We start from the raw sequence: 9,575 nt of genomic DNA, 5'->3' as shown, positions 1-9,575 counted from the left end.
TTACCTTTGTAAAAACCCTATTTCTAAGTGAGCTCACATTCTGGGGTACTGGAGGTAAGGACTTTAAACATCTTTTTTTGGCCGGGCGCGGTGGCTCACGCCTGTAATCCCAGCACTTTGGGAGGCCGAGGTGGGCGGATCATGAGGTCAAGAGATTGAGACCATTCTGGCCAACACGTTGAAACCCCGTCTCGCTGGGCGCGGTGGCTCACGCTTGTAATCCCAGGACTTTGGGAGGCCGAGGCGGGCGGATCACGAGGTCAGGAGATCGAGACCACGGTGAAACCCCGTCTCTACTAAAAATACAAAAAATTAGCCGGGCGTGGTGGCGGGCGCCTGTAGTCCCAGCTACTCGGAGAGGCTGAGGCAGGAGAATGGCGTGAACCCGGGAGGCGGAGCTTGCAGTGAGCAGAGATCGCGCCACTGCACTCCAGCCTGGGTGACAGAGCGAGACTCCGTCTCAAAAAAAAAAAAAAAAAAAAAGAAGCTCCGTCTCTACTAAAAGTACAAAAATTAGCTGGGCGTGGTGGTGCACGCCTGTACTCGCAGCTACTCAGGAGGCTAAGGCAGGAGAATTGCTTGAACCCGGGAGGCGGAGGTTGCAGTGAGCCGAGATTGCGCCACTGCACTCCAACCTGGCAACAGAGCGAGACTCCATCTCCAAAAATAAATAAATAAATAAATAAACATCTTTTTTTGGGGGAGACACAGTTCAACCCCCAACAGTAGGAAAGGCCCAGTTCCTCACTCCAAGCTCAATTTAGTGAAAGCAAATCAAGGGACAGGCTGGGAAGAGGATCCCTGTCCCTCCCCTCGCCTACCCCACATGGGGTGGGGAGGCAGACGGCCAAGGAGCTGGGTGAGACCCCAATACAGCTGTCTCCACGGAGGCTGAGACCATGAGCAACGGCTAATATTGACCAAGGGCCTCTGAAGATCTTTGGGGCACTGTGCTGACCCAAACCAGGCGAAGGACAGAGGTCTCTCAGTACCATGATGCAAACGCCTCACATGCCCCGGCCTCACCCAGACGGGCTGGATCCACGGTGGCCAGGAGGGGGCCCCTTCTTCCCTTCACCGATGGCCACATCGCACATTAGCAGAGCTGGGGACAAGCTGGCTGTGCAGGGATGGGAAGGGTGCTGCGGGCTGCTGGCGGCTGTTCTGTATAGCTTCCCTAAGTCCCTCGCCCAAATAAGAGTCCTAGCCATGGCTGACCTGGGGAGCAGTTAGGACACTTACAGGTGCAAGGGACCAAACAGTAAACCAGCAGTGGGCTCCTAAGGTGTTCCTCCCAGACGCCAGGGTGGCTGGGGGCAGGGGGGACTCGCTGGTGTGCGCAGGAGCTGAATGACACCAGGGCTCCAGCCTGCGACTGTGGTTCTTGTGATGTCACCACAACACCTCCATCCATGTCAGCCTCCCACACGGGAAAGAAGGGGATGGGTGGCCCAGAAATGCTCGTTCAGTAATTTTTATTTTTTTTATTTTTTGAGACAGGATCTCACTCTGTTGCCCAGGCTGAAGTGCAGTGGTGAAATCACACCTCACTGCAGCCTCCACCTCCTGGGTTCAAGCGATCCTCCCAACTCAGCTTCCTGAGTAGCTGGGACTACAGGCACACGCCACCACACCCAGCTAATTTTTGTATTTTCTATGGAGATGGGGTTTCACCATGTTGCCAAGGCTGGTGTCAAATTCCAGTGTTCAAGCGATCCTCCCACCTCAGCCTCCCAAAGTGCTGGGATTACAGGTGTGGGCCACCACGCCCAGCCTGCTCCCCCCTTTCCTAAAGGGAGAAACAGACCTCTCAGAAATGCGCAACGGCCCCCCCATGGCCACCCAGGCCCCTGCTGGCAAAGGGGAACAAGCCGCCCAACAGGCTCCCGCAGCGCTGGCTGGGCCCGGGGCACACTCCCACCTGCACAACACCGGGGCTGCCAGGGACAGGCTGGGATCTGCTCCTGTTGAGCGATGGGCGACTGGGCAGAGCCACTCCATATCCAGCGTCCTGAGACCCTAGACCTGAGGCCAGGAGGTAGCTGGGGCCTGTCTCTCCCTGCAGAAAGGATGGGTGTAAACTGGCCTGGCTGGGAGGTGGCCGTACGAGACACCAGAGCACGGACGCAGAATAGACGGGACTCTGGGGGAAGACGCAGTAATGCCTGACCAGCCTCCTGAGCCCTGGCAGACGCTCTGTAACCAGGAGCTGTGATGGCCTCCACCCAGCCCACCCCCAGCAACCACCTCCAGGATCCGCACGAAGCAGACATTGGGCAAAGTGAACCCAGCCCCAGTTTATTAGAAAAGGTGTGAACAGAGTTGCACCGACAGGAGTAGCCCCAGCCCTCTGCCCACCCTCACCCACACCCGTGCCACCCGCCCCCAACGGGTTGTAGTGCCTCTCAGGGCGCAGCCTCCAGTGGCCTGGACAGCAGGGTCCCGGAGTGCCGGCTGCTCCTGCCCCAGCTCCCTGATAGATTTATTGCACTTGAGAAAAAGAAAGCTCTGATCCTCTGCTCCCATCCCCCCACCCTGCCCGGCCTGCACTGTCGGGGGCTGTTCTGCGCATCTCAACCACCACCAGCACGCACTGCCCCTCTGGCACCAGGCTGCCTGCCCGGCCCTGTGCCCAGGGCCACAGGGGACCATCCCACCACCACCCAGGACGCCTGCCCTCTGCAGGGCAAGCCTGGCCCCTCCAGAACAGGCGCCTGATGTCCTTGGAGGCCTCCTCCTCCTCCTGCTCCCCCTCCTCCCATTCACCCCCAGAGTCTTCCAGTGGTGGGCTCATAAATAGAAGTGCTTGAGTCGCGTGGGGAGGGCCACTCCCTGTAGCTCCTGCACCCCTTGTAGTGTTGCTGTGGGTGGAGGGGGGCCCCAGAATGGCCCCCACCCCTGACATCCTGGGCCTCAGGAAGGCTGGGGGGGAAGGTCAGCAGATTCTCATGGCTCTGGCCTCAGCTCATCGTAGACCGACCGGAAAAAGGGAACTTGGGGAGGAGAGATTGGGGGAGAGACTGTCAGAGCCAGAGGCTCTCTCAGTTCCTCCCAAGTGCCGTGGGCCCCAGGCCTGGCCTCACCTAAAGTGTCACAGTGTCTCCTGCCCGGATTCCTGACTGGCTTCCAGAAGCAGCTCCTCGAGCTCCTTCTCGTTCTTGGAGCAGCTCAGTTCTGTGTGGGAGGACGGGCCAGCACCCCCATCAGGCGGGTGGGGCAAATACAACGTGTCCCCAGCCCAGCCCCAGCCAGACCCTCAGGGCCTGCAGAGTGCCCAGAGACCGCTGAGATGGTCCGGCTCAAGGCGGCACACCTTACATGCCCCACCCCAGGAAGAGCTCCCAGGACCCAAAGGAAGCAGGGTGGAGATGAGAACTAAGCCCCACTTGTGCTGGCCCCTGAGAGAACCATTTTAAAGAGGGGGAAACTGAGGCCCACAACAGGCAAGGGCTTGCCTGGGGTCACATACAGCACCCAGGGCCCCTCATCACCTGCCCTAGGGCCCCTCTCACCGTGCTCCAGGCCGCAGCTGCCCCCCTTGACCTCAGGCCCCGGGGGCGGCTCAGGGGGCAGTGCCAGGGCGAACTCGGGCTTCAGGCCGTTGGGCAGCGGTGGCCCTGGCTGAGGCAGCTCCGGTGGTGGCTGAGGCTCAGAGGACCCTGTGTCCCGGGTGTCAATGGCCCTGGCTGGTGGTAGGGAAGGTGAGGCGGGTGGGGAGGGAGGGGGTTGGGGAGAGGGAGGGGTGGGGGATGCAGGGGGCTCTGCCCTCTCAGGTGGGCTCTCCACCCGGGTCACCACAAACACCTTGTGGCCGCGGCCCGGGCTGGACACGGAAATCCGCTGCTCAGTGGGTGTGGAGGGGCTGCCTAGGGGACTCCTGTCCCCAGGGCCCAGGGAGTCCGTGGGGGGCACCAGGGCAGGACAGGGGGTCTCGTCCCTCTCCCCTTCCTCTTCCTCCTCATCCTCCCCATCCGAGTCCGAGTCTGAGTCTGAGTCCGGCCTGGGTGCGGGGCTGGGGGCCCCGTTCTGCGCCCCAGCAGCGGGCTCGTCGTCGGGCTGGGGCTCGGTGGCAGTGTTCTCAGGCATGGAGGCCGACAGCTGCGGCGGCTGCTCCTTCTCCTCCCGCTCCCGCGCCAGCACCAAGTTGCGCTTGCAGCCGTTCTGGATCTCGGCCAGCAGCGCCTTCTGCGTCTCGATGAAGCTCTTCACCTGTGGCGGGAGCGCCTGGCTAGGGCTCTCAGGCCGGCCCCACCACCCGGCCTTCCGCCCGCCCGCCCACCCGCCCCAGGGCTGCAGGGCCGTCCCCTGCTCACCGCCTCCTTCTTGGGCTCACGGTCGAGGTCCAGGCGCAGCAGTGAGTGGTTCACCTTGAGGGCCAACGACAGTGCCATGAGCCCGCCTGTCTTGATCTCGTTCTCCCGAAGGTCCAGTCTCAGGAGGCGGGGACTCTCAGCGATGAACTCCGCCACCGCCACCGCGCCTGGGGGGGCAGCGCAGGGGCTGGCCACGGGCCCCACACCCGGCTGGCCGCCCCGCTGAGCCCACCAGCCCGCACCCTGGCCCCGGCCCCGTACCCTACCCTCGCACGTGAGCTTGGTGGAGGCCAGCCCCAGGCGCAGCACGCTGCGGTTGCTGATGAGCCCGTTCTTGAGGTGCCGCACACCCTCGTTCCCGATGGGGTTGTGGCCCAGGTTCAGCGTCTCCAGGCTCTGAGTGTGCGGCTGGAGGGAGGGGGCGTGAGGGTGAGGAGGAGGCCGTGATGGCGGACGAGGGCCCAGGAGGCCAAGTCAGGAAAGAAGCCGGGAAGGCAGCCAGGCCCGGGCGCTCCTTTTCCTTCGCGCGCCGTCCTGCCCTGCCGCAGGCCTGGCCTGAAGTTCCTCCTGTACCTGAAGTCTCCCCAAATGCCAGGTCCCCCGTCCACTCCCAGACCCCCAGGCACCCAGTCAGTCCCTACCCCCCACAGCCTCAGCCCCTGGCCAGGGCCTGGACCTTGAGCGCCCTGAAGCCCCCAAGGAGGGCGACTCTTACCCAGGGTTTGGGCACACGAGTGCTCGCCCTGAGTCTCTGTACCTGCGTGGCTTGCTTTAAGCACCACGTAAAAACTGAAAACCAGGCACGGTGACTCACTCATAATCCCAATACTTTCGGAGGCCAAGGAGGGGGGATCACTTGAGGTCAGGAGTTCAAGACCGGCCTGGCCAACAAGGTGAAACCCCGTCTGTACTAAAAATACAAAAATTAGGCCAGGCGCGGTGGCTCACGCCTGTAATCCCAGCACTTTGGGAGGCCGAGGAGGGTGGATCACAAGATCAGACTGCGACCATCCTGGCTAACACGGTGAAACCCCGTCTCTACTAAAAAAAATACAAAAAAATTAGCTGGGCATGGTGGCGGGTGCCTGTAGTCCCAGCTACTCAGGAGGCTGAGGCAGGCGAATGGTGTGAACCCAGGAGGTGGAGCTTGCAGTGAGCAGAGATCGAGCCACTGCACTCCAGCCTGGGCGACTGAGCGAGACTCCATCTCAAAAAAAAAAAAAAAAAAAAAAAAAAAAAATATATATATATATATATATATATATATACATACACACACAAAAATTAGCTAGGTGGGGTGGCAGGCACCTGTAGTCCCAGCTGCTTGGGAGGCTGAGGCAGAAGAATCGCTTGAACCCAGGAGGCGGGGGCTGAAGTGGCTGCAGTGAGCCTAGATGGCGCCACTGCACTCCAGCCTGGGTGACAGGATGAGACTCAGTCTCAAAAAAAAAAGGAGATAATGAAAGAAGGGCTCCTCCTCAGGGAAAACAGGCACAGAAGGTGAATGAGGAAGCAGGTGGGGCTGAGCTTAAATCGTCTTGAACCTGCAGGATGGGCAGGACAGGAGCCGTCAGCTGGAGGCAACTGTGCTGAGAGCTGGAGTGGGAGGTGGCACCGGGGACCCAGGTGCCTCCCTTCCCTGCCAGCCTGACTCACCAGTGTCATGCCCAGGAAGGCCATGCCTGTGTGCGTGAGCTGGTTGTTCCACAGCACCAGGGTCACCAGCCCCTTCCTCTGCTCCTTGAGGCCCTCGCAGATGTAGGCCAGACCTGGGGGAGGCCAGCAGTCAGAGCCCCGTCTGGGGTCCGGGTGCCTCTTGGGGAGGGGACTGCAGGGTAGGAGCAACCCCCTCTGCTTAGGACCTCCATGGAGGCCCCACAGGCCCAGGCCCTGCCCTGCAGCCCTGCCTCGGCCTGGCATCCCTGGGCACACATCTGTGACCCCTAGGCCTGGGTGCCCGGATGACAGCCTCCCCCAGATGCTTCTGATCTTTGCTCAGATGTGACCACCTCTGGCCCACCTCACCTCACAGCCAGCTCACTCCCACCCACAGTCACTGCTGTCTCCCTCCAATGCAGATCCCACCGTCTGACAGGCTGGAGATTTCACTCATCTTATCTTTGTCTCTCTAGACTGGAGTACAAGCTCCCAAGGGCAGAGCCCTGTGTCTCCCTCCGGGCTGAGCCCAGGGGCCGACAGCCATGGCCCTTGGCAGGTGCTCAGTAGAGTGGGGTCTGGGCCTGCCACCTGGGGACACAGTGACCCACCCCACCCCTCCAGGATGCAACAGGAACGCCTCCTTTGATGGCTCCCCATTCTCTGCTCAACCCCCCAGCATCAAACACCAGAGCTCTTCCCACTGCACTCACTGCTCCCTCGGTCTGGACCCTTTCCCAGGCTTCTCACAGGCTGGTTCTGCTCCCAGCCTCCGGATGGAAGCCCAGAGGTCCCACCCCACGGTGGTCTTCCCTCCTCTACCATCTGAAAGCAGCCTCTAGCTGACCCTGTTATCGCAGCAACACTGCTTTCTTTTCAGATTGTAATTATTCACTTCGCCTCATCCTGCGGCTGTCAGCTGAGCTGTCTCCTCCTCCTGGAAGCCCTCCCTGGCCCCCAGACTGATCGGATCCCACCTCTGGGCTCCATCAGCCCAGTCCTGCCCACTCGAGGTTGTCACTGTCTAGGGCGGGTCTGTCTTCCTCCTGGGAGCCCCAGCAGGACAGCATTGGGGTGGTCTTGGCCACGTCTGTCCCCAGCACCACCTAGCGCAGGGCCGGGCAGAGTGGGTGCCGGGTGACGGGAGTGGGTGCCGGGTGACGGGAGTGGGTGCCGGGTGACGGGTGTGGGTGCCGGGTGACGGGTGTGGGTGCCGGGTGACGGGAGTGGGTGCCGGGTGACGGGTGCGGGTGCCGGGTGACGGGAGTGGGTGCCGGGTGACGGGTGTGGGTGCCGGGTGACGGGAGTGGGTGCCGGGTGACGGGTGTGGGTGCCGGGTGACGGGAGTGGGTGCCGGGTGACGGGTGTGGGTGCCGGGTGACGGGAGTGGGTGCCGGGTGACGGGTGTGGGTGCCGGGTGACGGGAGTGGGTGCCGGGTGACGGGTGTGGGTGCCGGGTGACGGGAGTGGGTGCCGGGTGACGGGTGTGGGTGCCGGGTGACGGGAGTGGGTGCCGGGTGACGGGAGTGGGTGCCGGGTGACGGGAGTGGGTGCTGGGTGACGGGTGTGGGTGGGGTGGGCCACTGCACCCACCCGAGTCCAGCACGTGGTTGTTCCGGAGGTCCAGGATCTGCAAGGAGCAGTTGAACTTGAGCAGGTTACCCAGCTGGGCCGAGTCCTGCAGGCCGTTGAGCTTGTTGTCCGCCAGGTACAGCTCCCGCAGGTTCATGTTCATCTTCAGGGCTGTGGCTGGGGACCAGGAGTGGGCACAGTGACTGGGCAGGCCCCTGCCCCCCGCAGGCTGCACATCCTGCTCACCCTCCCGGGCTTGGGGCTCACCGAGCAGCATGAGGGGCCGCCCCGACAGGCTGGCATTCTCCAGGTGCAGCACTGCCAGGCTGCTGCGGATGCGCAGGGCACGGGCCACGAAGGGTGCCGAGTGGTCCAGCAGGGGCGTGTTGCGGGCGTCCAGGTACTGCAGGCAGCTCGTCTGCAGGGGCAAGAGGACAGGGGTGAGCCACTGGCTCAGGCCTGCCGCAACACTCCCTGGCCCCAGGACCTGCGGCCCCACGTCTCAATGAGCAACGAAGCCACAGCTGTCATCTAGCTACGTCGCCTTGTTTTACAATGGGGGTAACTGTGGCTGGGGAGGGAAGGCTCAGCCTGGGGTCCTGTGGGTGAGCGAGGCAGGGCTGGTGGCAGCCAGGATCCCCAACTCCTGTGTGGCTGGAAGGTTCCCAGATAGCCCCGTCCCTTCCCTCCACCCAGCCTTCACACAGGAGTGACGTGGGGATGGGAACCATGGCCACCTCCAAGGGGATGACATTACGGGAGAAGTTGGAGGTCATGAAACGCCTCGCAAGGAGAGAAGGGGCCAGGGGTCCTGGGGGCCAGGCCCAGCATCCCCACAACAGCCCACACTCAAGAGCTCATGCAGTCAGAGCCTATGGGTCGTGCCCTGAGAAAGTGCCTCCCCGTGCCGGGAGCCTGAGCTGCCTCTTCCTGGAAGCCAAGGCGCCCACCTTGCGCATCATGTGGGCGGCCGCCTGCCAGCCCCGGGTGCCGATGTGCTTGTTGAAGGAGATGTTGAGGTGGGTGGCCGACTCGTAGTACTCAATCATGTCGAAGAGGGCCGAGGCACCCTGCGCATAGAGATTCGGGGACTCAGCCTCAGCTCTGGGCTGCCCTGGAGGAGAGGCGTGGGCCCTGACACCGGGCCCCACCGAGAGACGAGGGGTCCAGGGTCTGGAGAGAGCCACACCGGAGAGGAGGACAAGCACAGACAGGGCCGTGAGCCACGGGGACAAACCCTTTCCTTCTCTGCTGTAGTCAGTTTTGTTTTCTGTCACTTGCCCTCCAGAGTCCTTGACTGATGTGCTGAGTCACCAGGACAGGCCTTGGTGTTCCTGAGCCTGGGCCTCAGTTCTCCAGGTCCCCTGCCCCTGGATCCCGACACCTGGGGTGCCTGGGGACTCCCAAGGCTGAGGAGGTGAGGGCCCTTGGGCCTCGATGGGAGGCTGCTCTCAGAATGCTTCCCAAGCCCACCCTGTAGGAGCTGGACCCTCCAGCGTGGTTCCTGAAAGGGCTCCTGGGGGCCACACGCCTGCCCCTCAGCCCAGCTCCCCAAGGCTCTCCTTGCTTATGAGGGTGGGCCATAGGGGCCCCAACGCACCCTCCACATCCACTCTGGTCATATTGGATGTCTTCCTCTTGCCCTGCAAGAGGCCCCGCCCTTGCGCCACCCCTCAGCCTTTGTCTAGGGGACCCCCTCCTCCTGCAGTGTCCTCTCCCCACCCAAACCTCGAAGGGGCCCCGGAGCTCAGGGAGCCGAGTGGGCGGTGGCAGGGCCGCTCACATCTTCATCCAGGTTTGTCTGCTCCAGATCCACGACCTTGAACTGCAGCCTCTTGAAGACCTCTTCCAGGGCCTCGCAGGTCTTGTAGTCAAGCTTCTCACCTGGGGGGAGACAGCAGCCGTGCGCATATCTAAGACAGTGCACCTTTGCATGGCTGGAAGGGCCCTCTGCCCCCAGTCTCCCACCCCCCATCAGGCCCAGCCCCTGCCCTGGCCGAGCTCAGCTCCAGAAGCCGCTAACCCCAGGCAGGT

The 9,575-nt window shown here is 62.5% G+C and overlaps 1 protein-coding gene across 1 annotated transcript in view; it reads right to left on the bottom strand.

Moving 5' to 3' along the window:
- Positions 1 to 2,272: 2,272 nt before the first annotated feature.
- The window catches only part of PPP1R37 (protein phosphatase 1 regulatory subunit 37), a 55,849-nt gene continuing 48,546 nt past the window's right edge, over positions 2,273 to 9,575 (bottom strand). The window contains exons 4-13 of the mRNA XM_030795808.1: positions 9,325 to 9,425; positions 8,492 to 8,611; positions 7,809 to 7,959; positions 7,563 to 7,718; positions 5,970 to 6,082; positions 4,580 to 4,721; positions 4,314 to 4,480; positions 3,513 to 4,209; positions 3,084 to 3,174; positions 2,273 to 2,993 (exon numbers count right to left, since the gene is read on the bottom strand). Of these exons, the coding sequence (XP_030651668.1) occupies positions 3,092 to 3,174; positions 3,513 to 4,209; positions 4,314 to 4,480; positions 4,580 to 4,721; positions 5,970 to 6,082; positions 7,563 to 7,718; positions 7,809 to 7,959; positions 8,492 to 8,611; positions 9,325 to 9,425 (1,730 nt within the window). The 3' untranslated portion in view covers positions 2,273 to 2,993; positions 3,084 to 3,091. The remainder of the gene's footprint in view (positions 2,994 to 3,083; positions 3,175 to 3,512; positions 4,210 to 4,313; positions 4,481 to 4,579; positions 4,722 to 5,969; positions 6,083 to 7,562; positions 7,719 to 7,808; positions 7,960 to 8,491; positions 8,612 to 9,324; positions 9,426 to 9,575) is intronic.

This window comes from Nomascus leucogenys, chromosome 17 (genome assembly GCF_006542625.1).
Source record: "Nomascus leucogenys isolate Asia chromosome 17, Asia_NLE_v1, whole genome shotgun sequence".
NCBI lineage: Eukaryota > Metazoa > Chordata > Mammalia > Primates > Hylobatidae > Nomascus > Nomascus leucogenys.
This window is presented reverse-complemented; position numbering and strand designations above follow the sequence as displayed.